The sequence below is a fragment of the Eurypyga helias genome, unplaced genomic scaffold, assembly GCF_000690775.1.
Source record: "Eurypyga helias isolate BGI_N326 unplaced genomic scaffold, ASM69077v1 scaffold15330, whole genome shotgun sequence".
Taxonomy (NCBI): domain Eukaryota; kingdom Metazoa; phylum Chordata; class Aves; order Eurypygiformes; family Eurypygidae; genus Eurypyga; species Eurypyga helias.
Window position 1 is genome coordinate 94,773 of NW_010223975.1, and position 17,162 is coordinate 111,934.

The 17,162-nt window shown below is 42.0% G+C and overlaps 1 protein-coding gene across 1 annotated transcript in view; it reads left to right on the forward strand.

Annotated features, from left to right (window-relative positions):
* Positions 1-16,935, forward strand: part of NYAP2 (neuronal tyrosine-phosphorylated phosphoinositide-3-kinase adaptor 2) — a 104,434-nt gene extending 87,499 nt beyond the window's left edge. Inside the window, exon 4 of the mRNA XM_010159405.1 lies at positions 16,688-16,935. Coding sequence (XP_010157707.1) covers positions 16,688-16,935 — 248 coding nt within the window. The remainder of the gene's footprint in view (positions 1-16,687) is intronic.
* Positions 16,936-17,162: the final 227 nt, after the last annotated feature.

A 17,162-nucleotide genomic window follows, 5' to 3' on the forward strand; every position in this document is an offset into this window, starting at 1 on the left:
GATATCCTCTCTATTCAACTCAACTGAAATTGAATGCAGACCTTTCAAGGGACTTTGCACTGACAACTTTAAAATAAATCTTGCCCTGCAGATATGTGCCAAGAACAGCTTTCTTCTTGGCCTCTCAAGGAGCATTCTGCTTGCTCCTTAGGAAGTGGAAACGTGCTCCTTATTGGTCACAAACGGTAAGATAAGCGATATGAAATAGAAACTGTGTTCATTTAAGAACAAAACATTAATAAATGTTAATATAAGTAGACACCAGTGTGGAAAGGACTCTGGAGTGCAGCTGTGCTGGGTAAATGAACAGACTGCCCATCTAATCCGATTGTAATTTGTCTGGTATTTACAGTATGACTTAATCCTGTGGGATTACTGCACTGAGCAAGAACCAGGTTTGTGCTCAGATATTAGAGAGGTAGAAGACACTCTAAAATTGATAGAAAACACATAGAGGTCTAGTGTTTTATGTCTTGCAATTCTACATTAAAATGATCCACCATAAAGAACCTAAATTGTGGGATTTGAATGTAGAATCTGACCAGACTGTCACACTAACGTGCTGTGATTATGCATAGTGGTAGACTGGACGAGCGTAGACTGGACTAATCATATGATCTGTTAAAGAAACCTTGCTCTTACAAATCACTCTGGAAGCCTAAGGCACTCATACAGTTCTGGATTATTTTTTTTAGCTATGGGAGAGCAAATGCATAGCATAGGACTAACTGGGACTGCCGTGGTTTTATAGCTGTCACTGCAGTGTAATTTGCTCTCAGCACACAGAAAGATTTCCAGAAAGGAGAGGATAATAAACACACACACAAAAAGAAGTTATATGACTCCTACAAAATTGTGCTAGTAAACTATGAATATTTGCTTCTAAAATATGAAATTATTCTGAGCACATCTCAAGCAACTTTCTCACTGAATCCTCCAAGACTCAGCCCTCTGTGACTTGTCTGAAGGTCTCTCTGCCATATGCTAGTCAAAAAAAACAATAGCATGATACTAAAATTTATATTCAGCTGAGTGGTTTTGGAAAATACTGCAGCAGTTACAGAGAAAATTCTCTTGTCTTTATTTTTATTACTGCAACTGACTTTGTAGAAATTTGGCATCTAAGTCCAACTCAGAATATATTCACTGGCTTTTAATTTCTGGCATTTTTGAGTGGTTTTCTTTTTGAGTTGGGGACTGCACAAACCTTATTCTAAGTCAAAAGCTTTAATATACAAACAAAGGTGCCCTTGTAGCCTTTCTGTATTATTTTCTTTACTCTCTTCCCATTTTTCCTTTTTACCCCCCTCCACTTTGGTCCTATAAAGCTCACTGGAATTGCATTTGTGGGAAATTGGGATAAATCAGTGATTCTGAGGAAACAGACACCTCAGGACCATGTTTTCTGAGGATAAAACCTTCCTTTGAAGCCCCAGACATGTTGCTGGATGCACTCAGCATCCACTGGCTGCAACTGTGATGTGTGTATCTGGATTTTATAAGCAGCTCCCTTCTTGTGCTGTGTTCTTCTAAAAATCCTCCTGTGTGCTGTTAGCATCTTAAATATGCATTACAGCACAGTTTTGAAGGTGGGGAGAAAAGAACAAAGGAAAAAGAATGTATGACCAAATCAGAAATGAAAAAATGGGTGGCGGTTGATCACAAAGAAAGGCAGAAAGATAGAGAGAACCCCTATGGAAAACTGAAGAAAGATATAGAACATGAAAAATGTGAGAGAGTGAAAAGAGAGATGTTATTAATTGTAAATGGCACATTCCCTTTGCTTTTAGCATATGCACTGAGTGTCTGTGTTACCTAAGCCCTTCAGTAAAAAGGGAATTAAGGAGGGAGGGATAAGTCTTCAGGATTTCTGGAGCTTTTTTTGCTGCCTTTTCTGCACCATAGAAACATGCTGTGCTCTGTGAAGATACAGAGCTGAAGCCATATGCCTGTAGGCATGCCCACATCCTAAAAAGCGACGCAGAGAAGCTGCTGGTGTTCGTCTGAACTGCGTTCACGTCAGGGCAGCACAATTTTCTGGGCGACGGGGTCCTGTAAACCCTCACCCAGACCAACCCTTCCTGTCTGCGTCCTGGTTGTTTCCATTTGTGAAGGCTTCAGTTTCCTCATAATTTCCTGGGAGCTTCGTGCCTGTTTTGAGCAAGTATTGCAAATATATATCCTAATGAACTGCACAACATAACCGTTACCTCTGCTGTGTGCCCTGACTCTGAGGTGTGAGATCAGGACACGCGATGCGCAGCAGCTCATTGCTCTTTTCCTCAGCTGCCCTGCGGAGCTTCGTGGCTGCTTTGGCTTTTGCCTACAAAGAGTTTCACTCTTCACCTTCTAGTCACATATAGGGAGGACATCTGTGAACGTGATACTTGGAAATTCAGTGAAAGTGATTGAAATTGGGATAATTATTAGTAGTAACCACTGCATGAGGAATCTAAAACATTTTATTATAAGCTGTCACAGTGTGTGGAAAGGGTGCAGAATTGGCTCAACTTGTTCAAAAGCAGCTCATGCTGATGTTAGGCAGCTGAGACCCTCACACGAAGAAACCATGGAGTTAGAGTGGAGATTTTTACCTTTTTTTTAATGTTAGTGCTTTCCAGGGAGCTAGAAAGCAGCTCTGGGTTCCCTGTTCAGATAGAACAGTGTGTTGGAAAAGAGAGTTTTGAGTTGTGAGTCAAGCGAAAATTCATCCATGTTTTGTTGCTTAACCTCCACCCCTGTGCATTAAACACAGGATGAGGGACGTAGACAGACACAGCAGGATTTCAGCCTAAGTGTTTCTAATGAGTTAGGATGAAAAATGCTGCTCTAGGGAGGGTGGACTTGGTATGCCACTGAACTGTGCATACCTTATGATTTGGATACCTCCTCAGCCTCTGGTGTTCTGAAGAGGAAGAGTTTGCATGCAAGACTAGACTGGCCATAATCAGTATTATAGCTACTCCAGTCTATACCATTGCTCAACTACTGCATAGCTGAGAGTCAGTATCAGAGACTGAAATTTGGAATCCTATGTCGTTTCTAACCTCTAGATTAATATGTTTTCTGGAGTTTTATAGAAAGAGATGTCAGCCTAATTCTCCAGCCCTTTTCTGCCTTGTAGCAATTGATTGTGGTATGAATGCTATGTTCACTCTAATGAGAGCGCTACAGCTCTACAGAAATAATACTGCATCCCTGAAGTTACTCCTGAACCTTTGAGCCAGAGGTGTAGTGGCTTCTCCATCACAGGTGAAGCAGCTGTTTCACTGGAAGTTAGCTTTTCCTGTCTGGTGACCCATGATATGTATGAGATCAGACAAGGTGAGCACAGCAGTCATGTCTCTCGTTTGAAAGTCCTGAAAGTAAATCTGAAAGAAAAGACCTGGAGGAGGGAGCAGGGGGAAGCCAGAGGAAAAGGAAGAGAGAGTAACACCAGCTTTGAAGAGAATGATGCTCATTCACCACTGGAAGGATGTGGCCTTACCACAGTTAATTCCATTTAGTTAAAGCCTGACAAAGGCTCTGTCCTTGCCTGTCAATTCCTATCTGTCGAGACACAAGCAAGCTGAGGAGCTGCAGCATCAGAGTGACTTTCTTCAAGTGCTCACCTGTGAGAGCATATGCAGGGCCAGAGCTGTGCACACAGTGGCCATGGGCTGTCTGGTCTGCTGCTGGTGGTTTGAGAGGTCTCTCAAACTCTGCCCTTCACTAGGGACCTGCCTGTTGGGGCGAGCATGAGACAGAGCTGAAAATCATAGAATCACAGAATGGTTTGGGTTGGAAGGGCCCTTAAAGCCCATCCAGTTCCAACCCCCCTGCCATGGGCAGGGACACCTTCCACTAGACCAGGTTGCTCCAAGCCTCATCCAGCCTGGCCTTGAAGACATCCAGGGATAGGGCATCCACAGCTTCTCTGGGCAACCTGTTCCAGTGCCTCCCCAACCTCTCCAGGAAGAATTTCTTCCTGATATCGAATGGAAACCTCCCTGTTTTCAATTTGTCCCCGTTACTTCTTGTCCTGTCACTACAGACCCTTGTAAAAAGTCCCCCCCCCCAGTTTCCTTGTAGCTCCTTCAGGGACTGGAAGGCTGCAATAAGGACTCCCTGGAGCCTTCTCTTCTCCAGGCTGAACCAGCCCAGTTCTCTCAGCCTTTCATCATAGCAGAGCGCCTCCAGCCCTCGGAGCATCTCCGTGGCCTCCTCTGGACTTGCTCCAACCAGTCTATATCGTTCTGATGTGGGGGCCCCCACAGCTGGATGCAGCACTCCAGGTGGGGTCTCACCAGAGCAGAGTAGAGAGGCAGAATCCCCTCCCTCGACCTGCTGGCCACACTGCTCTGGATCCAGCCCAGGATACGGTTGGCTTTCTGGGCTGCCAGCGCACATGGCCGGCTCATGTCCAGCTTTTCATCTACCAGTAGCCCAGTGACTGAAGTGTAAACATGGGGATGACCAGATGTGGTCAGCACCCTTCAGGAACCAAACATCTGGGAAACAAGAAGGTTCATTTTGCAGTTGATTGGTCTTGAGTGCTGTTTCAGCCATACCTGTTCTCAGTCCTTCACCGCTAATCTTTACATCCCCTAGCACAAGGAGGTTGGCACTGGACTGCATTTTTTGATCCAGACCAGCCAGCCTGGCCAGCTGGGCCACTTGTTGGAGCTGACGTGTTCCTCACTTAACAATCAGAGGAAATAGCTGCAAAGAAAGCCATAACGTGATGGTACAGTCATTCAGCTGAGCATGCAAAAGGCAGGCAACAAACCTTTCAGCTAGGTTTACTCTAGGTGGGGAAGAGTGAGCTGGGCAGCAAAAGTACAAAGAAGGAATGCATGAAAGGATACACAGCAGCTGGGCGGCAGCTCGCGCATCTCTGGGTGCTAACCCCCAGCCGTAGCTACGCCACCGCTGCCGCGTTTTGCATCGCATGCCAGTAATCCAGCTCTTTCTCGGCACCAATGCCAGGCTGGAGAACTTGTTTTGAATGGATAAATGAGTCGGTCCATGTTCCTTGATTGAAATGCACGCTGTGTTGCTTCTGGTCTTGCTGCTTTCACACAAAAGCGAGTATCTCTATTTTAAGGGCATTTAGTCGTTCAAGACACTAATGGGTGGGATGTCCCCTTGATTTTTAAGATGAAGAATGTCTTTATTACATGCAGCTATTAAAACAGAAAACATGCATTTTGAGATGATATGCAATGGTTTTGCTAATTGGTACTACGACATTGTCTCCTCTTCTAATTCAACAATTTAGGCTCATCAGAAAATCAGGTCCTCCTGGGATAGTGACAGTATACAGGAGCATTGAAGAAGACATAATTTCATAAATAATTGCTCAGTTTTTTCTGGAAACAGCTGCTGTTTCTGAGTGATGTATACGGATTTATTTATTCCTTCTGTTTATATCACTTGGCTGCTTGATAGAATTTCTGGTTAGCAATTTAATCAACATTTCTTTTTATGAAGAAATAAATTTGTGAGGGGTAAAAAAGAAAAATTAATAGAGATAAGGCTATTCTCTTTGTGTTAGATTTGATGGAGAAGACAGTTTCAGGTAAAGGACTGAAAAAGACATTTTATCTTTAGGTTTAATGTACAGAAAGATGTGAGTTGTCTGAAAGTTGTTAAAAATAAAGGGAAAAAAATATGCCTTAAATTCAGTTACCGGCACCTACTTCACTGTGTTGTGAATAAGCAAGGTAGCACGTGCTGCACTTAAGGACATGGATAATGATAACAGGCTCTGAGTTTAAGTGCCATTGATTTCTTTTTTTTTTTTCCTCCCTGAACAGAGCTTTCTAAGACAGAGAAATATCTTGACCTTTAGGCCAAATCCTCAGCACTTATAAATCACCGCTTCTTATTTGAAATCAGGAGAGCTACTCCAATTTACACCATCTGTGCCTCTGGCTTCAAGAAAACAAATGAGTCCTTTGTGACTAGAACAGCTTGTATTCAAAATGGTGTAGTTGTGCAGCAGGATGGTGAATCAGAGAGTTTACCGTCTTTTTGTTTCAAACAGGACCACGAAATTTACAACCAATTTATGGGTGCTCAGTAATAATGGTAAGAAATGCTTAATCTGGTGATGTTTGGTATAAACATACATTACCTTCAACAAAACTGCTAAATATAATTTCTTAAATTTTCTCACTGGGTTTTTTAGGAAGGTGCTGTCAGTGTAGGGCATCAGGGTCCTCCTTTTGTGAAAGAACTAAAGAAAAAAAAAAGAGGATAGGGATTGAACTACTGTGACTTAAAGGAACGGTGTGGTTTTATTTATGCAGGCTCTGCTCAGGAAGCTGGCGCAGCCCTGATGAATGAAGCTGGCCAGGCTGGCAGTGCCAGGGGTTTGAGAGGACGTGATGAGAGGGCGGCAGCTGTGGCACCTCGTGTGGGTGGCTATCCCAACCTTGTGCTCTCATTGGCGCGTCCTCCTCCCTGAGGAATCTGGACTTGATAGGGAGCCATGCCTTATTTCTGTCTGCTAGAATGGTGAAAGGCTGTATTGAACATAGACGTGTGCGCTGGGTTGGGCTGGGGTGCAGCTGATCCACTTCATAGTAGCTGGTATGGGGCTGTGGTTTGGATTTGTGCTGAGCAGCACGTAGATAACACTGATGGTTTAGTGGTTGCCAAGCAATGCCTGTATTAAACCAAGGACATTTCATTCTGCCCCTGTTTGCCCAACTTCCTCTCTATGAGAAGTTGGGAGGAGACACAGCCAGGACAGCCGGCCCAAACTGACCACAGGGACATTTCATGCCATAATGTGTTGGCCAGGTGGGAGAAATGCTGCTTGGGGACGGGCTGTTGATCACCGGGTGGTGAGCAATTGTTGTGTTGTGCATCACTTGTTTTTGTATATTCCTTTATCAGTGACATTATTATTTCCTTTCCCTTGCTGTCCTGTTGAACTGTTTTTATCTCAACCCAGGAGGGGTTTCTTTTTTCCCCATCCTACCCTGGGGGTGTGAGCAGGCGGCTGCGTGGTGCTTAGTTGTTGCTTGGGAGTAAACCACAACAACATGTTTAAACTTTGTACCCTTTAGAGCTGTTAAGGGGTTGTCTCATTATCTCCAACTGGCACCAGGTTAGAGATAATTTATTTGAAAATAACGTGGAGCCTCTTGCTGGAGGAAATGTCTGGCATCAGCTTTGGTTCATAGGACTTTTGTGGAGTATCTTACTAAAATCCCATCATGTGCTGAGTCAATTGAAGAGCTAGCAGCTTTAAGCAGGATTTCCAGTTCAGATGTGAAAATGATACCTGGACGTGTTAGCTTTATGCAAGGGAGAAGCAAGTTCATGAGAGTGTAGATCAAAGCAGTGGCTGGGGACTGAAGTGGTTCCTTTGGGGGGTCAGCTTGGGTGCGGGCCGAAGTGATGACTCTCAAGGTGGGACCAGCTGGTGCTCCTGCCCTTGGCTCTGGCAGTACAGAGCTTGTTTTTCAAGACACCTGCTAGAGCTTTCAGAACTTTATAACTGAGCACTGGGCCCTGAGTTGCACTTTTTCTAAGTTAAGAACCACATTTTCTTGGCATTAGGATCCAAGTGCACTTTTATTTGTTAAACCCTAAAACTAGAGATGGTTAGGAGGAAGGCCTACATTTATCATATTGTTTTTTTAAGAAGCGTAATGTTTATAAAGCACTTTGAACCAGATTTGACATGTTCCACAGATAGGTGTATAGAAACAGCACTTAAGTCTGTTTGCTTAAACTACATCACAGGGAAGGAGATCACAGGTTTGTTTAGGGAAACTAACCAAAGTCCCCCAGACTCCACCACCACCACACCAAGGATTGTGAGCTTTAGGAAGGTGAAATACTGTGCAAGTTTCAAAGAGAGCAGAACATAAGTTTCCTCAAAATTTATTGTGAGCGAAAAACAGTTTTGCAAACAAAAATCTGCTTTTTTCTCTGAAACTGGAATATCTACATCATAGCCAGAAGAGCTGCTCGACGTCATTGTTAAATTAGTCTTTTGCATGCCAGCTTATGATCTGAAACCCAGTTTCATGATCTCTTGAGCTGCTGTCATTGCATCTTTACAAGAGATGGAGTTTTAATTAAATGCCTTATCTGTACTTACAGTGACACAGCTCTAGCTGTATCAGCTATGAGATTTTTAGAGAAGATGTTGGAAACTTTGGCAGGAATAAAGGAAAGAGCAAGGTTTCCTCACCCAGTTCTAAAATCCTCCAAAATTCTGACTGCTGTTTCTCCTCTTGCTGCTCCTTAAAATGCTTTTACTGATCTGTGTAACAAAGGCATACAATTTCTTGGGCTAAGTGGCTTATATATGTGTTTTTAAAAACCATACTTTTTCTGGCATGTCTGATTTGATTCCTGGCAAAGTGAGTTCAATTCTTGAACACCAAAGGTCCTTGAAGCATGAGAAAATATATACTTCAGGGGATCCCATTATAAGTTACGGCAAGATGGGGTTCTTTCCTTGACTTAGGTGGCTGTTCCTTGCAAAATCGCCCTGCAAACCAAGGCACATAGGTATCTATCCAGAACGTAACAGTGAATAATAGAATTCTAAGAAAAAATAGTGGATGACTGTATGAGATGCTACACATTTTTGTCAGTGTATTGTCTAATCTACCCATGATATTCTGATTAGACTCTTAACTGAGAGAAGGTGGATTTGATCCTCCTTAAGTTTTCTCTAGACTGTCCAGGAGTCTGTCAGTCACAAGAGAAATCAGAGTTAGAAATAACTTCATTTGGGTTATACATGTGACATTGATTCAAATATTGAACCATGAAACTGTAGGGGTGTACAAACACGGAAGGTATAGGTAAGGTGAGAAGTACAGGAACATTGAGGAAATAATTGTCAGGGTAATAATGCCTATTAAAAAATTAGGTTCATTTACATTCAACTTGATGTGAAGGTTCAGGTTACTTTTACTCCTCTGAACAGAATTATCCATCCCTAATAATTACTTTTTTGTTAAAACAGTAACATGCAATTAGCACTTTATCTGGCATTTAAGAATGAGTAAGGAGAACTATTGTTCTTGGAACTACTCATCAGAAAATGAGAAGCTGCGTGTTTAATTTTGCTGGAGATGGAAATTACTTTATTTTTGTATGTGACTTAAATTCATAACTCAAAAAATACCTTCTTACAGGCAATCTATAGCTATTTTACTGCTCAGGCAATGTTTGTGCAATTTATATTTAATTTATATGTGCTGTAACACATGGAGAGTCACTTGTGCCAGCCACACAAGCGACTCCGCATGCTTGTGGAAGCAATAATAGTAAGATCTTAGAAGTACAGGCATCGGCTGGAGCTGTGTAAGGCCAGCTGCAATTCTTATTTCCTCAGGATCTGAAGTCGCTGCTGTCATGGTTTAACAGTTGCTTGGCTAGCAAGAGTAAAACCAGTTAACACAATGAAACCTCTCATTAGAAAGAGGGGAGGGTCTAAAGTGATTGACTTTGTTAAAAAGTATAGAAAGGCAGAATGACATAAGGGTTTCATTCTTTAGTTGGGAGAAACCTTGAGTGTTAACTTGCAGAGAAAATAGTGCCTGAGACCCTGTCCCACCTAGGCTTGGCACAGGGGCTGCGTAGAAAAGCCCGTACACTTGTGCCTGGTTTTGTAAAACTGGGAGTGAAATTCAGGTAAGGCCAATGTTAAGACCATGTCAGGATTCCCATTTACTGGTAATGTATTGTGGTCGAAGGAGAGTTGTACAAATTGGTCACTGGTTCTAATAATGAAAGGCAAATTTTGTCATTTATTAATCGAGTCATTTGAGAGAAAAGCATTAATTTTTTTTTTCATAAAGGTAGTTAAAATATAGACAAAATAGCTCAGATTTTGTTTTCACTCCAACTTTCTAATTGGTTTTTATATGTGAAAATACGAGAGTGAGGGTTTCTGTCCCCAGTTTACACAATCCATGTCCATTATTACCTCCTGCATTTTTCTGACTAACAACAGTTTCTCATTTACTATATACACTTTAGAAGAAATTACAGTGGTCAAACAATGGAAAAATACTACATTCAATCTGCTGATGTGGTTCAAAAGCTGGTTTTCAGCAGAAAACCTGAACAGAAAAACATTGACAATTTTAATATAGTCAGCACTTCTATGAAAGATTGATATTTTTTGAAGTGCAGCTTTGAAACTTAAGGTCATGAACTTTCTACAAGAAAATATTTTTCTTAAGGTGTCTGTATACTTAACGGCTCACCCGTGCCATACTGTGCTAGGACATATACTGTGCCCATCCGACCATCGTTTCCTCATCCAAAAATGAAGGCTGTATATTTAAGAACCTGAGGAACAGTGTGAGCGTGGAGTGAAATGAACAGGATTGGGAAAGAAAGCAATTAAGTAAGGGTAGGCACCATCTTCTCTTCAAGTCAAACACTAGGAACAGTCAGGCAACCTTTTTCAGTCACCGGTTTCCACGGTTTAGTTGCATGCTTCATCTAACTGTGCTTTCTTTGATCTGTGTGGAGGTTGGGATGGGGATGGCAGTATATGCTTGCAAATATGCCTGTCTGTAAGTAGTCCAAGGCTAGTATCAGTGACACCAACAGCGGAAGCTGCTAGGGTAGCTGGCTAGCCCCAGGTAGGCACTGCTGGAAGGAAAACCCATACTCTGTTAAGTCAATAGCAGAATTCCCTTTGACTCGCTGTACTTACGTTTTTGCCCAAGAAGGTGCTGGGGAACACAGAGGCTTCTGTTGAGGTTCCCCCAAGTGCAAGTCACCAGTTCTCAACACTGAAGGCTCTGAAAGGAAAATAAAAGAAAAATATGCAGTGAATATCAGAGAATAAAGTGTTTGGTCTAATTATGAAATTGTGACTGGTCCGAAGTAAATAGCAAACCTATTAATAGAGTGCCAGAGGAGCATCCTTTCAGAGAGTGCCATTTGATTTAATGACAGTCCCAGGACATTGCTTTGTATTTGCTTTGGCGATGCACCTGTACAATGTGTATCTTCCAGATATGGTCTTTTCAGTCAAAGGCTCAGGCTGCGAGGTGATCTGCAGCGGAATAGGCACACTTGAAAGATCAAGTGCCGTATTGGAAAAGATCATTGAGAAATAATGATGGCCCTGGTGGAAACAGAATATACTATTCCATCTTGGATCCAATGCCTCCCCTTATGTAAGACTCAACCCAGGTTTTCCTGTATTTCAATCAGTCATCAATACAGAAGAGGACTTCTCCTCCTCCTCTAGAACATCTATGTTAAATGTATTCCTTTCCATGCAGAATTTTTAAAACTTCATCTTTGAAGTGACAGGTAATGCCAACTGAAGTTTATTTAAACTTGAAAAATTCTGGTCTAGTCTAGTCTATTCCATTCTATTCTGTTCTGTTCTGTGTTTTTTTTTTTTTTTCCAACCAGATTATAACACTCATAATTTTCATCAAATATTTTTATTCTAAAGCTTTGGATGATCTTTTGGTGTAAATCTATCCCTCTTTTCATTAATCTTCAATTAATTTCAGTGTGGGCTTTTTCTTCTCCCATCTTGTTTTTCTAGCCAGGATTGCCCATTTTGCAGCTTTGGGATAGCCACAGAAAATCAACCAAATGCATTTCTTCAGCAATTCCTCTTTCCCCTCCCTTTGCTGTCTGTAGCAGGTAGAGCTGATCTTCGGGGGTCTGTAGCAGGCAGATGTGCTCTCCACTGTGTTTCACCATATAAAACAAACCACACCCTACAGTGCTCACAGAAACGTGCTCAGTGAACACTCGGAAGCGTTTCAGCCGTGTCTCCTTACATGTTAGATGGTTTGTGAGACTCTTTCAGGCTTTCTATTGAATTTGCATGGAACTAGGTCAGAGCTGCTTTTAATTGAACAAGCTGGCTGCTGCAACTCTCACTTAACTGTAAAAAAGGGGTATTAAAAATTGATATGCAAAGCAAACTTCTGCTTAATTAGCAGGCAGATGAAGTCAGAATAGACAAACCACCACAGTTAATAATGATGAGGAAATGGCTTACACTGACAGTATAATATACTCCTATTTTAGGGGAAAAAAATGGCTTAAGCACGGAGCATTATGCATGTTTCTTGCATGTGATGTTAATATCCTGTGAGTTTTCTTTGGGAGATGTTGGGATAAATGTACAGCTGTGCAGTTCAGACAAGCCACCACACATCACGAAAGACATTAAAAGGCAGCTTCAGTCTTAAAATGTGTAATAAAGGTAAATAAAAATGCCTGGTGTGCAGAAAGAAGAAACTGTGGGCTTCCCGCAAGGGCTGAGGATTGCTCCACATCCAAAGCCCGTGGCAGCAGTCAGCCTGCAGCAGGTGGGCACACGCTGCTGCCGTGCAGGCGGTGTTACAGGGGACACCGGTGGAGCTGGGCCTGGCCTTTCCACTGGTCAGCTTGCTGAGTGGAGCTGCCGCCAGCTCTGCGCAACGGTCGAGGGTAGGGATGTCTCTGGTAGCTCTGACCAGCACACACGTGTGCTGGCTGCAGCTCAGTCCCGCGTCTCACCCCTCCTAATGCCAGGTGTCCCCTTGGGATGCTCTGCGCTTCTCTGGGCCAGGTCTGCGCCCGCTGTACAACGTGAGGTCCAACGTGTTGGGGTGGGAGGAGGTCAGGACTTCTGACTCACACCTAAACCCTGTCCCAAGTGGCTGACTTCGCTTTACACCTGTATGCACATACTGGACTGTAGACCCCATATGAGTAGTACCATTTCCTTCCCACAACATGCACATTCTGCCGAGAGTGATGTGTTATTTATTTAGGTTTATAACAAACACACAGAAAAAAGAGTAAATTAATAATGCATGGTTGATTAGCTTATACGTTTCAGCTCACAGCTGAGAGAGATGGTGAGGAGAAACTCTCATTTTAAGTTCCCTAAGACAATTGCTTCCCTTTCTTCCCCCCAAAACCCTGAGCCATAATAAAGGTTCTGCTGGTCATCATTTAGCATTACACTAAGAAGCCACCAAGACCTGAAATTAATTTGTGCCTAAGAGCAGAGTGGCAGACCAGCCACAGAGTATATATTCATTGAATGACAGCTTTTCAGGTAAGATGTTTTTTGTAACTGTGTTTTTCTTTTTGCTTTGGTCCAAGTTACAGCTGACTCAGTTTGATACTCACTTTCCTTAGCGTTTACGAGTTTTCCAGCACCACAGCTCACGTGCCAGTCTTGCCTAGTGTGTAGTTATTACGGGACCTTTCACAGAGGGGAAATTGTACATGTCAATTATTTGTAAAATATGTTCTCTCTGAGAGATTTCAGTCACCATCTTACTCTTGAAATGGAAAAGCCAAAGATTCAGGTGAAATAAAAAAATGCATATCTTTTTGAATATTGAAATGCAATGACACCTGGAAGTGCTTGAAACATTTGAACACCTTTATGGCAGTTCAACCAACTGTATCCATAAATATTTAAAGCAGTGGACTATTTCTTGAAATTTACATTTTTATGTACAATTTTGGCTTACGGATTATTGAACAATAAAGATGCTTTCCATAATAATTTTGGCTTTCAAAATACAACACAGGACTGTGAAAAGATTTGCCTGTGGCCATCCTATGATTGAGTGAGCTCCCAGCCTAACACTGAGCTTCAATACCTCCAGACTCCAAGTTAAGGTTTTTAACTGCATGCGGTAACTTAGATCCCATCTGTGTTTCTGCACTTCTCAAATGAAAAATGAAAAAATCAGCTGTGCAGAAGCTACGGTTCCTTTTCAGCAGTATACATATATATATATATATATGGTGAGAGTTCATGTTTTCAGTACGGGATCAATGTGGATAAAGTGGCCATTTAAATCCTTTTTATACTAGTTGACTGTATAAAAACCTCCAAGCGACTGGGACAGTCAACGCAAGGTCCCAGTCATGCCCCGTGACATGGGAGGGGAGCGTTCTCTGTTTCTGGGGCTGTCGCAGGCACATTAGAAGCGAGGAACACTTTCAGTCAACCAAGAACTGAGACAGTGATTTTTTAAACTGTGTTTGAGTACGATTCCCACTGACATTTATTAAAGAAGCTGAAATTACTCTAAAATCCTCCTCAAAATATTTGAGCAAAAGAAAGGTGTTACTTCTTTTTTTTCTTTTCTTTTTTTATGTATTCGCAAATGAGCAGGAAAGTAATATTGCAGAAAAGTATATAAAACTCTGGCATGTTGTTCTTCTGACTGTGTATCAATGTTACTGATAGTGATCACCAAATAATAATGATTCAGGCCCTGTGATGGATCGCACGACGTTATAATCTGATTCAATCTGCTTTTCATTTTTAGGATATATTACTTTTGAGATAAACTGAGAACTGAAAATCCCCCAGAAAGAACAGCAGAATGTAAATTTATGAAGTCTAGACAGCCAGCTAAAACCTGAATAACACCTTATAAAGAAGTAGACTATAAGCCAAATTCTTATTTAGTCTGAATATTTCCACAGTTTCCAGCTGATTGCAGAGAACAACTGTGCTTTGATTCAGCTGATAATAAAATGAAGAACGCACAAATCATTTTTATCAGGCAACAAGTACAAATGCTTCCCTGTTAAGTAAACTGAAGTGGATAAATCCGTTGCTCCGCACTCAACCTGAGTGCTTCCGCAGCAGCTAAGGGCTGACTGCGCGCGTGCGGGAAATTTCGAGGGGTGGTGTTCAAGGAGTGTCAATGAGGCACACACACACACAGGTTTTCACTACGGGAATCTCAGCGTTTCCAATAGCAGCTGAATGACGTAGTGAATTAAATCTGTTGGATGATGCATTAAGCTGGTGGAACACTTGCAGGGCCATATTCTGGGTTTTTTTTTTTTTAAGTGTATTCTGGTGTCTTTTTGCATACATTAAAGTAGGTAAGTGACCTAAAATTTCAAGGAAGGGGTTTGATTTTGGAAGGTCTTTATCACATAAAATGTCACTGAATCCTGAGACTTGATAAACTGGAGTAATTTTATCATTTTCTCATGGAGTGATACCACTGTGAGTAATTTAAAAAAAAACCCAACTTGAAGGTTAAGTGATACGATGTCCTTAACATTAATGTTTACTATTAACTGACAGTAATTAATGAAATACACTAATGAGTATGTATTGCACTGCATATCCAGTTAGATATTTTTATATTTTCTATGTGATGTTTCATTGAGGAAATTCCAGTCTGATGTTGTTGTTGCTCATCAAGTTCATCTGCAGACTGGAATGTCAAACCACTCAAACCAACATGAGATTTTGTCACTGTGGGGGTCTCCACCCTTCCATACAGATATCTACCATGGCATCTTCCACAGCTTGCTGTAGCAAGAGGAAACGGCGTGTGGGTTTTTGAGCCGCAGACAAATGAAAGCAGTTTGAATGTGGTAGGTTTTCTGGGACTGTATCATCATCAATTCCTATTCAATTGTCCCAATTCCTGGCCATGGGGATAACTGGGAGAGGAAGTGGCTGCTGAGACAAATTCTGCTGTTGCCTATCTGGCACTCCTGCACAGCCAGGCCGCTGCCTTGCCCCATGGGGTGCCTGTTGTCATCTTCTGCCTGTGAATGGCTCCTGCCGTTTTCCCTTTGCGTGGCTATCCCAAATCTTGCAATGTCTCTTGTAGCCGCAAAAAGATATTGAGGTAGGGCTCAAGGGAAGATTGTCCATCTCTGTCAAATGTGAACTCCAAGACGGAAGTTACACACAGAAATTAAGGTACGTCAGGGGTTTGATTTATAAACCTGAATGACTAAGAACTGAGAATATCACACAAGGAGCTCTTTGGGCTCAAATATGAGTACAAAATTCCAAACACAGATGTTTTGGTTTTTTTGCTAAAAGGAGGCAAACAGTTCAGCAAGCTTTGAATAACAGACCAGCACAGTAATTAGCTATAACAACTAAAAGCAATCTCATGTTTCTTCTGTATGTAGTTTTTCATGTGATTTTTTCACAGCTACAGACGGAAAAAATCAGGGAATTAATTGTTTCTCCATGCATTGCTCAACCTGCAGGGAAAGAAATTAGATTCTCAAGGAAAGAACAGAAATCACCAGCCCTGAAGAAAGCAGCCATCACTGCTTCCCTTGAAAAATAATGCAATTGTTTCCTGCATTTCTCCTCCTTATATTGACTCTTGGTGTTGCAAACAGAAAGTCATTTTCTGACTCCAAGGATTTTTCAGCCAAGTGAAGTTTTTTCCCCAGGTTATGGTGCTGAGCACACCCAAAACATTAGCACTGGACAGTTTTGTGGATCGTGTGCTTTTTATAGAGCTTACGAGGAGTGCAGATATGTTGCTTCTGCAGTATTGCCTTAGAGATAGCTTCCTTAGAAGGTGCCTGAAGAAGAACTTGTTCCCAATGAAATGACAGCTGGAAAGAATACAGGTGTTTCCATAAGTTGTTAATAAAAGCGTAATTTGCTAGATACCATTTTCAAAAATATTTTCCTGGCATATAAAAGTTGTAACAGAAAAGTTGCATTTTATCCACCTGCTGCATTGTGTACGGTTTTCATAATTAACAGGTATATTGAAACCTACATGAACTATAGGTTTTAGGCCTAGATGGTTAAATTTTTATATAAATTGCCCTTAAAAGAATTGTGATCGGTATATATGGAATATTGAGCACAAGAATGTTATATGATGCGGGTAATTAACATTGGTGTAGGTCATAACAAAGTGTTCACTTGTGTATTTTGTAGAACCACTAGATGAGCTGAAGATCAGAAGTCACAGCACTGAACCACTACCAAAGCTGGAAAACAAAGAGCGGGGAGGCCATCATGGGACAGCTTCCTCCAGGGAGCCAGGGAAAGCTCAGGAATGGGATGGAACGCCAGGCCCGCCTGTGGTGTCCAGCAGGCTGGGAAGATCCTCCGTCAGCCCAACCATGTTGGCTGGAGGCAACAGCTCAGGTACGTCAAGTAGCAGAGCAGGGAAGGTCTCATGAGTCTCCTAGAGAGCTGAAGGATCTCTGAAGATACACCGGTGTAGGCAAACATCCAAATTCTTTAGACTTCCACATGTCTTCTAGAATCTGCTCGGCCTGTTGACTGCTGCGCCAATAAACATCGTGCTGTCTGCTTGTGCTCCATACTGGAACAGGACTGGGATGGTGGCAGGTGATAGAAACATGTAATCATGCCGTTAATCTATTTTAAAAGAAGTAAGGCATTC